This window comes from Agelaius tricolor, unplaced genomic scaffold, assembly GCF_023055355.1.
Source record: "Agelaius tricolor isolate 1412-34295 unplaced genomic scaffold, bAgeTri1.0.p SCAF_41, whole genome shotgun sequence".
Classification (NCBI taxonomy): Eukaryota; Metazoa; Chordata; class Aves; order Passeriformes; family Icteridae; genus Agelaius; species Agelaius tricolor.
Window position 1 is genome coordinate 2,268,870 of NW_027269301.1, and position 15,984 is coordinate 2,284,853.

Consider the following 15,984-nt stretch of genomic DNA (forward strand, 5'->3'; position numbering starts at 1 on the left):
GCACTGGAGGCTGGACACATCCCGAGGCTGGCATGGGCCAGTGCCACTCCCTGTGCCTGGCCAGGACACGTCCCTGTCCAGGGCTGGGGATGAAGGGTGTCCCCAGCCTCGGTGAGACACAGATGTCGCTGTCACCAGATGCAGGACGGAGTGAAAGCAGCAAGAAGGGGTTCATTTGAGGCCAAATAAGATGGGAAATTCTGAGCAAGGATGCAAACTGTGCCTGCGGCATCGCCAGGAGAACCTGCAGCGCTTCTGCTGCAGGAGAGGAGCCAGGCAGAGCCCGGGCTGGGCTCTCATCCTTTGGGATCCTTTGGGATTGGGGTCACCCCCTCCTTGTTCCCACCTTCTGCCAAGGTGTCTGCTCCTCCTCCCTGTGTGCTGCCTGTGCACCACAGGGCTGGAGGCGCCAGCAGATCCATCGGCGTTCATCCCACTGCCTTGGGGATGGATTTATTTAAAACCCTTGAGACACCAAAATCTCATCCTTTGGCTGCTTTTAGGGCTCATTCCCTGGGAATAAAGATGATGGGCTGTTGGTGTCTGAACCCAGCAGCATCCCCCGGCCAGGCCGAGGATGTGATGCAGCAGTGCAAGGGTTAAAAATAACCTTTAACCGAGTCTCCCTGCCAGACCCCCACAGCTGCTGACAAACGATGCTGAGGCATTGGATCCCGTGGAAAAATATCCAAAATATCCTCTGGGTCTTTCCCAGGAAGTGCGGGAAGGGCTGGGAAGCACAGATGGGATGGGGACAGCGGCAGCTGGGGAATGCCCGGCCACCCCCGCCCTGGGGACAGTGGGGGGACATCTGGGGGGCTGGAGCCACAAATCCCGCTGAAAAGAGGATTTATCTGGAAAAAGCTCCCTGGTGGTGTCTCTGCTTTCCTCCCCAGCTCCGGTGGGAACGTGGGGACAACGCACAGCCCCCTCCTCCCAGCGGGAATGAGGGGCTGGCAGGGGGGTGACATCGGCGGGGTCATTAAGAAGCGGAGCTAATGAGCCAGAAAACCAAGCCAAGGGCAGGGACAACCCGCAGGGAGCCTCGTGGCAGCCTCATCCCGCTCCGGCCATGGGCTCAGCACCGCGGCTCAGAGCCAGGGAAGGGGCAGGGGCTGTGTGCGAGCCCCCCGGGGCAGCCCCCGCTCCGGGCCGGCCGCTGTGCGTTACCAGGCACGGGCTGAGTCAGGCAGAGCAGCCCAGACGCACCGACCTGACCTGCCCGTCGAGCCCTGCTCATGTGGTCCCAGCTGGGAAAGTTTTGAAATTTCCCTTGTGGAGGCCACGTGAGGCACAGAGCGCCGAGTTCCAGGCAGGGCAGGGAGGAACCCACGCCTGGCACGGGGCGCGATGGATCCCTGCCCATCCCGGGCTCCCGCAGCCCCAGCATGGAGCAGCAGCAACGCTTCCCTTGGCATTTCGGGGGTCTCGGCTGCTCCATCCCTTCCGTGAAAGGTTTTGGGAGGAGCTGGGAGTTGGCGGGCGTTGTGTCAGCCCGGTTTGAGCAATCCCTTGCTAAACCTTCGCCGCCGCTGATCCTTATCCGCCCGCTCCGAGGAGCCGCTGATGCAACTCCCGCGGCTGGGGCTGGGGGGGATGTGCCAGCAAGGGCTGCATTTCACAGCCCACATCTCTCCCTGCTGCCGGTCCCGCTAGCCAGGCCGTTACCAGACGCTTTCCAAGGGTTTCTGCTGCCTGGCAAGGATTTAACACCTCACCCACGTCCCCTGGGAGGATCCCTTTGCACCGAGCCGGGCATCCCCAGCCCGCGGCGTTGCCCACAGCCCTGGAACAGCCCCTCGGGGCGGGGATCAGGGCCAGGCGGGTCCTTACCCAGCGATTGCTGCTCCTCGGAGCTCAGGGAGATGGTCTGGTGCTGCGATTGCCGGTACAGGCGGAACTGGTAGCGGTGGTAGCCGCTGTAGCGGGAGGGCTTGGGCCGGCTGTAATCTGGGGTGCACAAGAGAAGGGCTGGGTGTCCCTCTGAGCTCCAACTCCCACCAGAACCAGTCTCCACCACCCTCCTGCAGGCTGGGATCAGCTCTCCCATGCAGGACCCCTCCCTGTGGAACAGCTCAGGGGTTCCCCCAAAACAATTCCTCACCACATCCCGGACCACCCTGACCCCTCCTCCATCCATCCCCTTCCCCTGTCTGCGCCCTCCCCTGGGCAGGGGGACAAACCTGGGCCCCCAGCCCCCAGCAGGGCATGGCCAGCACCCCTTGGGCTGCCCCAGGGGGATTTTGGGGTCCACGCTGTGCTCCAGGCTGGGAGGGAGCAGGGCACAGCTGCCCGGATGTGGGGCCCACAGCTGGCTCAGGGCATGTCCAGCTGCTGAGGACAGAGCAAAGGGACATCCATGGGATGCACAGCACAGCCACCCTTGGTCTCCATCAGGGACAGGAGGATGTGACACCAAGGGGCTGAAGCTCCAGCAGGAGCCAGGGGAGCCCCAGCCCCTCTCCCCTGGGCTGTGACCTCCCTGAGCCACGTCTGGCCCGTTTAGAACTGAAAGTCTTTGTTCCTGCAACATCACAGGAGTTGTTGGGATTCACCCACTTTTATCTTGTGTTTTTCTTTTGGGTTTTATCCCTCCCCCCTCTTTTTACACTGGTTTGGAGCCTTTCCAACCGCTGGGGAGTTTTTAAACCACTTTTGCCTCTAGAAAAAGTTAGAGAAAAAGTGGCTCCTATTTCAGACAGTGCCCAGCTGTGCCCTAGGGAGCTCCTTGTGTCTCCCCTTGTGTTCCTCCCTCGTGTTGTGTGTGCCCACCCCAGCCAGCACTGCCACCCTGAGACCCCACCACCCATTTGGGTCTGCACTCACCTGTCAGGACCTTCCCTTTGATCTTCCCAACCCTCAGATCCGAACCCTGAAAGGACAAAAAGAGCTTGGTTAGGTGAACCTGGCATCTTCAGGAGAAACACACAGAGGGTGCCCCCACAGCTGTGCCCACTTCTCCCCAGGGATTCATTTCCCAACCTTTCGTGTGTTTGCCTCGTAAAGATCATTCTCTCATCACTTCCTTGTAAAGAGAATTTTCTTCAGGTGGGTGGGAAGGAGCGTGCCAGGGCTTTTCTTTGGCTATTTGGGATTTAGGGCTTGATCCACAATGCCCTGGCACAGCTGACACTGCTGTCACCTGCACACAGAGACTGCTCACAGTCTGGAGACCCAGGGAATGTGGCACCCTGGGAAAGCCACAGTAATTCCCTTAAAAGCCTCAGTGCTGCTCAGCACACCAGCATTTGGGAGAGCTGGCCCATTCCAGGTGGAATTGTGCTGATTTCCAGCATCATTCCCATAACAAAGCTCTGGCTTTGCTCTCCTGCTCGCAGAGCTTGTCCCACTGCAGGCTTGGCTCTCCACCCCTGCCCTGGGATGGCCTTTCCTGGGACACCCAGCATCCTGTGGGGACTGCATGGTTGACAAAGGGACAACACCAGGAGCTGCATGCACATCCTGGCCCTGCACATCCCACCTCACCCCTGACCTGCTGTGCTATTCCCGGCCATTCCCAACCTCCCAGCGCTGGTGAATCCTCTCCTACAGCACCCGTTATTCCAGTCCTGCCCACACACGCTCCTCTGCCAGGCCTCCTCCGTCCTAACCTGCCCTGGGAGTTATTATCCCAAAAAAAAAAAAGATGCCTCAGATAACTCCCAGCAAAGGTGCACGTGGGGAGCAGGGTTTGGTGCCTCGGCTCCCTGCGATCAAAGCTTCCCTTTCCCTCCAAAGGAAACTGCTCTGCCCTGAGTCACGGCTGGGGACAGCCTCCTGCCAGCTGCCCCTGGCACACCAAAGGTCACCAGGGATCCTGGGATTTCGGCTCCCTGACTCTGGCTCGGCTGCAGCTGAGATCTGCCCGTGACAGGGAGGAGATGAGTGAGGACCTGGGCAGGTCCGGGTGCCTGGGATGGCAGCGGGAGGGGAAAGCAGGGCAGGATGTGAGGAGAGAAACACCCAGGGGGTGCCTGAGGGGACGCGCGGGGCCGTGGGGCTGCTGTGGCCCTGCCCAGATGTGCAGAGCAGCGCCATCCAGATGTGCAAACCCCTGCCCTCCAGATGTGCACACCGGCTCCGCCCAGATGCTCGGCAGCGCCCATCCAGATGTGCCCCGCCAGCCCCACACGGGCTCGCCCCTCCTCCGCCCAGATGTGCGCACGTGCCCCAGCCCTCCAGCTGTGCCTGCTCCCCCAGATGTGCTGCTGCCCACAGGGGCGGGGGGGGGAAACTGCCGGCGCATCCCGAGCTCATCCCGAGCTCATCCCGAGCTCATCCCGAGCCCATCCCGAGCTCATCCCGAGCTCGTCCTGAGCCCATTCCATGCTCATCCCGAGCTCATTCCAAGCTCGTCCTGAGCCCATCCCGAGCTCATTCCATGCTCATCCCGAGCTCATTCCAAACTCATCCCGAGCCCATCCCGAGCTCATTCCAAACTCATCCTGAGCCCTTTCCAAGCTCATCCCGAGCCCTTTCCAAGCTCATCCCGAGCCCATCCCGAGCCCATCCCGAGCTCTCCGTGCAGCCGGGCCGGCTGCCAGCCCCAGCTCTTCAAAGGCACGGACTGCGGGTTTCTCTCCGCTCCTGGCAGCATCGCTGCCGTGCGGGGACCGCGCTGCTATTCCTGGCTTTGCCAGGGGCTTATCAGGCCGGGCAGGGCCTCCTCCCCGTGCCCTGCCCGCTGCTGTGGGCTGCCGGCTCGCCCCGAGATGCTGCGGCTTCCTCGCTAGCCCCGGGCATGGGAGAGTCAAAGGATAAAACTCCTTTTTAAGAGGCAAGAACAGGAAGAGGGCGGGAGGAGGGAGAAAGTCGGGATGAGCGCTCCAAACCCTGCCTGCCTCTTTATTTATTTTTTTTTCTTTTTCCCTTTGATAGTAAACAGCAATCCTGGGAGCAAGGAGCAAGCTCTGGGCACGGCTGCCGGGATACGGGAGGGATTGGAGAGGTGGGGTGTGACGCCCTGTGACATTTTCTCCTTGTTTTTTGCTCGGGGAATGGTTTGTCGGAGGAAGAACCCCCCCTCCAGCCCCTTTCCCCTTTGCTGACACGCCGGTGAGGGCGAGGGGAGCATCACACTCCGGCAGCTCCCAAAGATCCCTGCCACGAGCCGAGCTAATGGACACTGATGAGCTGCCGCGTTTATTAATGCCCTTTTATGAGAGCATTAATAGTTCCTAATGACACCATTTGAGCTTCCCAGCCTTTTAACTCCTCTTTCTCTCTTTCCCCTGCCGAGGACACGGTGTAGGAGGTGGAATTAGATATTCCCACCCTCCGGTCTGCGGCGGGGCACGGGATGCTCGTGCAGAGACCTGGGAAAGCTGAAAAATCTGTGCCACGCCGTTCGAGCGCCAGGAGCTGCTCTCCGCGATCTTTTCCTCGGCCAAAGGAGTGGGGGATTTTATCCCGGTCGTTTCTGGTGCCCTGGGCACCGAGCGAGGCTCCCTGGGCAGCCCTCGCTGCTGCCTGCACGTCGCAGCCGAGGGTGGGGGGAATAAATAAATAAACACAAATAAATTAAAGGCGGTGAGTCACCTTGTGTTTTCCTCTTGATCTTTTTTGTTTTCTTTTCACCCCCTTCCCTTTCTTCCCCCCCTCCAGAACGTGTCTGATCCCATCGGAGAGGAGGGGAAAGGGATGGGTGGCGAGCTCTCGCCAGCGATTCGCCCGGGCGAGGACGGAGGGTTTATGGAAAGTGGGTGTGGGAATCGGCACAATCGCTGGCAGGGGACCAGGACAAACAGATGACGGATGGGACCCGGGGAAGCGCAGCCGAGCAGGGCTGGGCTGCTCCTGCCTCGCCGGGAGCGCGTCCCAACCCGGCCCCGGGGACCTCGGGACACCGGGGGGGCTCAGCCAGGTGCGGGGGCTGCATCCCATGGGAAGGGCCCGGCCCGGCATTAACCAACGATTATCCGAGGGGAAGCTGATCCCAAACAGCCGCGGCTCCTCCCGCACTGCTCCTCACGAGCGGGAGTTTGATGGGGCTGAGCGGCTTCAAAGCCGGCCCAGCGGGAGCCCAGGTTTGTTCTCCTCAGTCGCTGTGATCTTTGCAATGAGGTCAGGATGGAGGAATTGGCTCAGCATCCCGGCAAAGGCAGAGCCGCTGGGATGGCAACCCAGCTTCCCTGCGAGGCTGGAACGGGGAATAAAAGGATGAGATGCTAATTGCAGGTGGATCTGGATCTGTTCCACCGTGTCCTTGCCGAGGAAGGTGAAGGGTTTGGGGTTTCCTCCTCCCCACCAAAGCCAGCAGGACTGGGGAGGACCACTCCTCCCCCAGCTCCCAGAAACATCCAGGCTCGTCCTGCTTTCCAACAAGAAGCATGTGAGCAAAGAGCCATCCAAGAGAAACTCTCCCTCCAATTATCCCCGTGCTCAGGGAGGCCAGGACAGAGCAGGGCAGGGCCTGGGCAGCTCCCAGCACTCCCAAACTCTGGCATTTCCCAGCTCAGCTGCCTGTTTGAGCAGCAGCTCACTTCTAGTGGGATTCTAGTGCTGCATCTGGGGCAGGGGATGCTCCCAGAGGGCTCTGGCTCGCCCACGACCCTCTCGCTCTCAGCCCGGCCTTGCTTTTCCTGTCAGCCTCCAGCCGGGGTTTGGTGCCTGGAGGAGCCTGTCAGCCCCGAGCCTGAGAGTCCTTTTGTGATGAGAAATGTCACATCCCATTATGCCAGCCCTGCTGTGCCGCTGGATTGGCGTGGGCTCTCCGTCGAGAAAGAAATTGGGAGAAAGAGGAAAAAATACGGAGAAACACAGAAATAGTTTTCATGCAAGAACCAGGATGGGAAAGGTTTCATTGGGAATGGCCTCTCCTGGCTGCTCTATCACTCCAAAGCGTTTTGACAGCATTCCCAGGGCAGGGACAAGACCCCACAGAGGTCGGATCCCATCACACCCCAGCTCCAGAGAAACCTCCCCTTCCTGCTGGGGCCAGCCCAGCTTCCCCAGCCCAAAGCTTCTCCTCAGCCTCCTGCTCTGGTGCTTCCCCAGAGCCCCAGTTCCTGGATCTGGCATGACTCAGGGCCTGGCTTCGTGCTTTGAGCTGGTTTCACTCTCTGGGCACAGCTGGAGACGTGGTCAGGCCGCCCCAGGCCTGAGGCAGGAACGATTCCCAGAATTTCCCTGCACGCCAAGGGAAGGAAAAAGAAAACTTTCTCCATCCAAACTTCCCACCTGGATCCTCACTGCCCAGACTTTGCTTTGTATGGAATGGGAGTCAATGCTCTCTCCAGAGCCTCCTGCTCCACTCACAGGCTCCAGGGATGTCCAGTCCAGCCCTGTGGTCCCCAAGGAGGATGGGACACCTGGAATCATCTCCAGCTGCCAACCCCCTTACCAGAGCCCATTGTTTTAATTTATTACATTTTATGTTCATGGAATTTCACCATTCCAAGCGATATTTGACTTGTTCCCTGTCACTCTGCACCTGAAACATTGAGAAACCACTGTGATCTGAGCCCCATCCAGGCAGAAAAAGAGTGGAGAAGGCACTTTTCCTTCTACAGGGAACTTCTTTCCAGGGCAGATCCAGAACCTCAGGAAAGCTACACCTGGGTGGGTTGGATTTGTGTTTGAGGACTGACACAACCACAAGCACCAATAGTGGGTGATTTTAACCCCAAATCATGCAAGGACACCCTGTCCCAGCAGGCACTGATCAACACTGACTGCACACCCTCATCCCAAAAAATTCTCTGAGGCTCATCACAACTCCTGGGAAAATGTGCTGAGGGTCCCCAAGGAGCAGGAGGGGTCCCATTGTCACCATTGGGAGGCTCAGGTTGGAGCAGGCCCAGGAATGTCCCCTCTCCAACACAGATCTGAAGAGCCTCTCCCACTTTTGCAGGGTCTGAACTCCAAGGATTTGCCCCTCCAGCCTTTAGGATCCTTAGGCAGCTCTTGGCACGGCCTCTACGTTTTTCTAGCTCACGATAAATGGGGAAGGCGACCATAAAAATATATTAAAAAATAAATATCGGGCACGGTTGTAATTTAAATGCAGCTTTGTCTGATCCACCCTAACGCCCCAGGGGAGGACGTGCCACAGGTTATTAACTGAGCAAAATAAACATAAATCACCTCTGTGCCTGGCTTTTGCAAGCTTTTCTTAATCTAGAAATAAACCCCTGCACTCCAGAACCTGAACCATCCCTGGCAGGGACCTTCCCAGGCTCCTGGCTCCCTCCTGGCAGCCCCAGGATGGAATTCCCAGTGCCAGCATCTCCCTGTGCAATGAGGGAGGCTCTGCTGGGTGCCTTTCCAGCCAGACACTGATCCCTGCCCAGCTTGGGCTGCTGTGCCCATCTGCACCTTTCCTGCAGGATATAGGTGAGGGGTCTGAGCCAGAGGGGAGGAGGAGGCTGTGATGACACCGGGAGCGTTTTGAAACCTCAGACAAAACATTTGTGTTGGAAAAGGAGAGGGATTTTGTTGTTTTGGTTGTGTTTTTTTTTTTTACAAAACACCTGCAGGATTGTGGAGGCAGCTGGGGGTGGGGATGGGATGCAGGATGCTGGGCTCCCTTCCCAAAAATGCAGCAGGGCTGATGTGGGAGGGCAGGGGAGATGTGGCTTTGCCAGGACACTCCTGGCATGGGTTGGAACGCTGGATTTGGGAGTCAAGGCTGGTGGCTTTGCCAAGAAACTTCATGGAGGAGTTTCCCTGCTACCCCTTCCTCTGCATCCCTGCAGGGAAGCACCAGGGGTTTGCTGAAGTGAGAAAGCTGAGTGAGATGGAGGTTGAATAAAATCTAAGTTAAAGAAAATGGAAGTGGAATAAAATGAAGGTTGAACCAACCATGGCTGAATAAAATGGAAGTTGAATAAAATGATGGTTGAACCAATGATGGTGGAATAAAATGGAAGTTGAATAAAATGGAAGTGGAATAAAATGATGGTTGAACCAATGATGGTGGAATAAAATGGAAGTTGAATAAAATGGAAGTTAAATAAAATGGAAGTTGAATAAAATGATGGTTGAACCAATGATGGTGGAATAAAATGGAAGTTGAATAAAATGGAAGTGGAATAAAATGATGGTTGAACCAATGATGGTGGAATAAAATGGAAGTTGAATAAAATGGAAGTTGAATAAAATGGAAGTTGAATAAAATGATGGCTGAACCAATGATGGCTGCTCCAGGCTGTGGCGATGGTTGTTCACTCCCTGCTTGCCACGCTCTGGACCCCGGGGATTGGGGGGTGGCTGCACCCCAAGCCCTGCACGGTCCCGCCCCGGCCCCTGGGCAGCTGCTGTAAAGCCGGGATGATAAACGAGGGATGCGATTGCTAAGAACAACAGGGATGTTGATAGCAACCCCAGGGGTGTGTTAGAGGCTGCCTGGATGCCGGGCTCGGCGCTGGCTGCCTCCAGCAGCCCCGCGGTGTCGCAATGAGCTCCCGGCGGAGCTGGCTGCCGCATGAATCACCCTGACCCGCTGGCCCGGGGCTGGCCCCGCCACGGCAGGGCTGCGCTGGGATTTGTCCGGCTCAGGATCCGGCCAGGACCCCCCTGGAGCATCGCCCACCTCCTCAGTGGGATGCTGCTCTGCTGGGGTGGGAAATGGTGCTGGATCTGGAGGAGGAGGAGGAAGAGGAGGGGATGAGGATGGCTCAGGCACAAAGACAAGGGTACTTTGTGCCCATCACTGTTCAAATGCCATTTGTGACACCCAGGTGAGACCACGCCTGCATTTGGTGCCCTGGGCTTTGTCACCAGCCCAGCCCTTCCCAGGAGCTCCACCAGTGTTGGGAAGGATGAGAGTTTGACAGGGAAGTCTCACAGATTTGTGTGCTTGGCAGAAAGATTTTTAAATGTAGAATCTGAAGAAGGAATAGAGATGGAAGCAAGTTTGGATATAGAAGAAAAGAATTGCTGAGCCAGTCTCACTGGATAACCAAGGAGGCAAAGGGTGTGTGAGTTAGAAGGGGTTTTTATGGCTTAGAGCAAAGGATAAACCCACCCCAAACAAGAAGATGTTTGTACCAAGCAGGGAGAGAGCACAGGCAAACAAGGCAGCAAAGTGTCAAGGAGAAAAAAGTCTCAGAATTTTCCACTGCAAGAAAACTGAAAAACAACTTCTGGCTTAAACTGTAATGCACTGACTGTTAGTGATTGGAGAACAGTACCATGAATATGGAAATTACAGTAGTTATAATAGGCTATAGGTAATAGTTCAGGTATAGATTGGTTCTACTGCATTAAGATGCTCAGCAAAGAAAAGTAAATAATGCATTGTAACCAAAAGAAAAGTAAATAATGCATTGTAACCAAAACCAAAGGGTCTCCAGGCCTGCCTGCAGCTGGAGCTGACAGCTGTGGGCACAGCTCTGTCACCCACCACCCTGGACTGCTGTGACCCCTTGGATGGAATAAACTGCATTTTGTATACAATAAGCTGCATTTTGGATACAATAAACTGCATTTTATATACAGTAAACTGCATTTTGTGTACAATAAACTGCATTCTGGATACAATAAACTGCATTTTGGATATAATAAACTGCATTTTGTGTACAATAAACTGCATTCTGGATACAATAAACTGCATTTTGGATACAATAAGCTGCATTTTGGAGAGCTGCCTGGAGTCCCACATCCCTCATTTAGGCTCTTACACACCAGGACCTCCCTTCATCCACCCCATGGATCTGGGCTCCTTTGGGTCTCCCCCGTCACCCCCAGTTCTGATGGGACATCCCCAAAATGCCACGAGAGCTCCCAAGAAAGGGGAACTCCAAGAGGTCTCCACAAAGCCCCTGAGATTCCAGCAGGAGGAACAAGCTTGACCTGGCCAGAAGAAAGGTCTGGGTAGGACTGGGAAGGTCTTTTCCATCCCACTCCCCGAGAGTGGAAAACTTGCTCGCCCTGTGTGCGTGCAGCTTTAAGATGAGTTTGCTTTTCCAGCAGCAGATTTCCGGAGGATTCTTGGAGAAACACCAAATTTTGCCTAATTCAGTCAGTTAAAGGCCCGTAGCCTGAATTCTGTGTGCATGAGAGCGGAGCCTGCACTGGAACCTTCCCTTGGGATGCATCCCTGGGGAGGCTCTGCTGCTGTGTCACCTTTGGGGACAGGGATGGTTTCCTGTGCTGGTTGGGAAGCGCTGGCACATTCCCAGTGCCAGGCTGTGGTCACCAGCAACAACCACGGCCCTGGGGCACGAGGGCCTCACCTCTGAGCCACTCATCCCTCTGTGAGGCACAGCCAGCCTGGAATCCCAGAATGGTTTGGTGGGAAGGGATTTAAACCCATCCAGTGCCACCCCTGCCATGGCAGGGACACCTCCCATGTCCCAGGGGGCTACAGCTTGGCCTTGGGCACTGCCAGGGATCCAGGGGCAGCCCCAGCTGCTCTGGGAATTCCATCCCAGCCCCTCCCCACCCTCACAGCCAGGAATTCCCAATTCCCAATCTCCCATCCATCCCTGCCCTCTGGCACTGGGAGCCATTCCCTGGCTCCTGTCCCTCCATCCTTGTCCCCAGTCCCTCTGCAGCTCTCCTGGAGCCCCTTCAGGCCCTGCAAGGGGCTCTGAGGTGTCCCTGGAGCTTTCCCTGCTCCCTTGGGCACTCCCAGGGATCCAGGGGCAGCCACAGCTGCTCTGGGAATTCCATCCCAACCCCTCCCCACACCCATTCCTTCCAAAAATCCCACCCCAATCTCACTTTTCCCAGTTTGATGCCATTGCCTGTGTCCCCAGTCCCTCTGCAGCTCTCCTGGAGCCCCTTCAGGCCCTGCAAGGGTCTCTGAGCTCTCCCTGGAGCCTTCCCTGCTCCAGGTGAGCATTCCCAGCTCTCCCAGCCTGGCTCCAGCCCTGGTTCCAGCTCCATGTTCCCCTCTGGGCTCATTCCAGCAGCTCCACGTCCTTGTGACGTTGGGGACCCCGAGCTGCAGCTGGGGTGTCCCCAGAGTGGGGCAGAGAGGGAAGAACCCCCCCTGCCCTTTCTGGCTGTGCTGGGCTGATTTTGGGGCTTGCACCCAGCCCTGACCACCAACAGATCCCGGTGGGATTTGGGGCCGGACCCTGAGCCCATCCCCGCCCCAGACCCCACACGGCACCGAACCCACCCCAAGCGGCCTGGGGGGGCTGGGGCTGCTCCCAGAACCCTCCCCTGCAAATTCCTCCTGCCTGGGGTGTCTGATCCCCGTCCCAGGCCCCGTCCCGGGCGCGGGGGAGGATCAAAGCCCGCGCGTGCCAGTCCTGCTCCCGCTCTGGGCCAATTTGGCTATTTCGGCTTCCCTAATCTGATGGGAGCGAGAGCTTGGGCTTGGGGGGGCTCGTTTATTCCTCTGACGCTTTTTGGGGGTGTTTTTGTGTTTTTTTTGTTTTGTTTTTTTGTTTTGTTTTTATTTTGGGGGGGGGGTTGGGGTTTTTTTGTTTTCTTTTTTTGTTTGCTTTGGGTTTTTGTTTTGTTTTGGGTTTTTTTTGCTTTTGTTGTTTGTTTTTTTGGTTTTTTTGTGTTTGTTTTTGGTGTTTTTTTAGGGGTTTTTTGTTTGGTTTTTTTGGGTTTTTTGGGGTTTTCTTGTTTGTTTGTTTTTTGGGTTTTTTTGGGTTTTTTTTTGGTTTTTTTGTCTGTTTAGTTTTTGGTTTTTTTGTTTTTTGTTTTTTGTTGTTTTTTTTTTTTTTTTTGTTTTTGTTGTTTTTTTTTTTGTGGGGTTTGGGTTTTTTTGGTTTTTTTTTTTTGGGGGGGGGTTTGGTTTTTTGTTTTTTTGGTTTTTTTTTGCTTTTCACTTCCTTCCGCTGGCCAAAAATTCAAATTTCTCCCTTTCGCCCCCGCTGACGACAGCCCCGGCCGGGAGGGGACGGCGCTGCCCGGCCCCCGCCAGCGCATCCGGGCGGGCTCGGCCTCTCCTCTCCCCCAAAACCCCCCCAGGCCGCTTCCTGACCGCTGGAATTGGCAGCACTCGGAGGGAGAGTCCAGAGCTGCCCTTGGGACGGCGCAAACTCCAACCGGAAACTTTCTCTGGAGCTGCACAAGTTTTTCCTCACTTTTCCCTCCCGCCTGGGGTGGGGGTGCTCGGGAAGGATGGGATGCTCAGGAGCGCTTTGCGCGGATTTGTTTAATGAAGAGGAGCCAAACGCAGCTTTATTTGGAGTTTTTTGGCTGCTGAGCATCCCACGGCCCGCAGGTTCTTGGCGGAGCTGCTGATCCCCCCTCAAAAATGCAGCAGCAGCAGCAGCAGGAGGAGGATGAGGGGTTAACGGGAGCGCTGCTGCCGCTGCTCGCCTGCCAAAGCCGCTCCGCCGGTGCCACGGACTTCCCTTTCTTCCATAAAAGTCCAACGGATCCGGGCTCCCGTGGGATGCTCGAGGAGGGGGCAGAGCCGCCCTACCTGGGGCTCGTGTAAGCGCCGGGGGCTGTTTGTGCAGCGCCTCCCAAAAAATAAAACCCAAAAAAACCACCTCGGGAGCGGGGAGCCAGCGCTCGCCCCGCTCCCTGCCCTGGCTCGGGCTCCGGAGAGTGAAAAAATTCAAAAAACTCCTTTTTTTTTTTCTTATTTTTTAACGTATTTTGGGGGCGGCCCCGTTCCAGCCGGGCTGGGAAGGGATGCGGGGGAAAAGCCGGGAAGGGATGGCCGGGTTGGAGCAGCACGTGCTGCTCATCACGGAGCTCCAGCATCGCTCCAACAGCCCTGCGCCCCTCCGGGAGACCCAGAGCCCCTTCCCCACCCCGGTGGGAAGCAGGGAGAGGAGAAACACAAGGGGTGTCCCCCACATGGAGCCTCCTCCTGCTCCATCCCCTTCCCAAACCAAGCTTGGACCTCCCAGCACCCCAAAATAGCCCCCTCAACTCCAGCCCGGATTATTTTGGGGTGCTTGAGGATGGTGGTGCAAATATAAAGAGCAAGAGGTCTTTCCCCAGCCCTGATCCCAAACCAAGGGGTCTCCCAGAGAAGCTGTGGCTGCCCCAGCCTGGGAAGTGCCCAAGGCCAGGTCGGATGGGGTTTGGAACACCCTGGTCGGGTGGAATGGAATGAGATGAGTTTTAAGGTCCCTTCCAACCCAAACCACTCCAGGATCCTGTGAAACTGCGTTTTCCCAGGAATTTGGATGGAGCAGAAACGTAAAAGCAGAAACATCAACAGGAGCTGAGATGCTCAAACTCCCCCCACACCACTCTGAGCTCAAACCCCACAGATTTAGGATTTACACCCCAGTTCCCCCCCGGGGCTGGACCCAGTGTTCGGGTGGGTGTCCCCAAGGCAGGACGAGTGGGGGGGTCCTCCCTGGACCCCCCTCCCTGGCAGGCAGCTCGCCCGAGCCCCGGCTCAGTTACAGCAGCAGACGAGATGTCATCACACCGAGAGCCCGGGGCTTGCATCACAAGTGTCTTGCAACGAAGAAAGCCAAATTTTTTACAGGAGGAGCAGCACACACGCTCTCTCTCTCTCTCACACACAGCCTCGGTAATTAACTTAATAGGTTTCTTACAGAATGCCCCGTGAGTGATGCTCAACATATTCAAGTGTTGACAAGACGGCGCTGAACCCGACGCCTACACAACGGGCAAACGAGGCTCGGAGCGCAGACACACCTTCATTGTCTGAAACTTGTAGTAAAACTCCGAACCCGCCCTTGTGAAATGGGGAGCTGAGCAGATGGGGCTGAGTAACCCTTCAGCTGCCAGGACCTGGCACAGGACCTGGCAGGACACAGGTGAGGTGGCGGCGGGTGGTGCCCAAGACCCCCAAATTAATTTATAAATGGGTTGGGCAAGAGATCACAACAGATGCTTCCAGATATATTTGGGATATGTGATTAATTAAGAGTTTTTAGCCCACTGGGATCATTGCCCTTGATCCTTGTGGGTCCCTTCCAGCTCAGGCTATTCCACATTTCTGTGGTTTGCTGGGCACTTAAATAAATCAGCAACTTCTCACTCCTCTATAAAAATATTCACCCTTCAGAAATCATCTGTAGATCCAAGGGGATGAACGTGGTGCTGTCCTCTGGGTTTGTTCCAGATCAATATTTGGGACACCAATATTAACAAAAAGGCTGCTGGACGGTCCCTCCCTGTGTGTCACCTGCCCAGTTCCAAGAGGAATCATTCCCTTCCCTCCTGCCTCAGGAATTGTGTCCTAAAAGACACAATTTTGGCTCATCTGTGCTGCTGGGCTCAGATCCCCATCCAAGGAAAACCAGCACCAAACACCCTCCTAAAGAGCCAACAGCACCCACAGTCACCAAAAAAATAAAAATGGGAAAAAAAAAATCACTGGAGAAAGGATTAATTAATGGGAAAACCAGTTTGGATGGAGTTGTGTTGCAAGAGGCAGCAGAGATCCATCTCCTGCTGATTTGGGATGGGATCTTGAGTCAGGAAAATTGCCTAAGACAGGGTGGTCGTCTGTACAGGTTTCTCCAGGTTGGGAAATGTCCTGCCAGCGGCGGGGACCCGCGTGGAGCAATCCCAATCCCAGCCTGGCTGTCATCACTGAGGAGCTCCCAAACCCGTTGGGCTCCTTGGTGTCCCCTCCACCTGCACGGGGCCCCACAGCTGCGCCCTGGCCCGGCATCTGATCTGGTTGGATCAGGGGCAAAGTCTGTCAGCAGCTGTGGTGCCACCCCAGCAGCACTGGGATCATCCCCACGTTGCCACCTGTCACAGCCAATGTCCTTCAGAAGGGCTGGAACCCCAAACTGGGGCCTTTTCCCCATCCTCCTCATCCTCCTGCTCGTTGTGACCTCAGGGCAGGCACCGGCCGCTGCAGGGATGCAGGATCCCTCATTATTCCCAATCTTAAGAGTTGCAAGAGCATTTCAGAGGTTTTGATCAACAGAGCAAAACCCCTAGAACCTTGGGCACATTTCTGGGGGATTTTTCCAGCACCAGAACCTTGGGCACAATGATTTTTGGGGTGTTTTTTCCAGCACAAGAACTTTGGGCACAGCAATTTTGGGGGGGATTTTTCCAGCACCAGAACCTTGAGCACATTTAGGGGGGGTGGGATTTTTCCAGCATCAGAACTTTGGGCAC

The 15,984-nt window shown here is 56.1% G+C and overlaps 1 protein-coding gene across 1 annotated transcript in view; it reads right to left on the bottom strand.

Annotated features, from left to right (window-relative positions):
• Positions 1 to 15,984, bottom strand: part of PEBP4 (phosphatidylethanolamine binding protein 4) — an 83,457-nt gene that overhangs the window by 4,075 nt on the left and 63,398 nt on the right. The window contains exons 5-6 of the mRNA XM_071454706.1: positions 2,827 to 2,872; positions 1,834 to 1,950 (exon numbers count right to left, since the gene is read on the bottom strand). Of these exons, the coding sequence (XP_071310807.1) occupies positions 1,834 to 1,950; positions 2,827 to 2,872 (163 nt within the window). The remainder of the gene's footprint in view (positions 1 to 1,833; positions 1,951 to 2,826; positions 2,873 to 15,984) is intronic.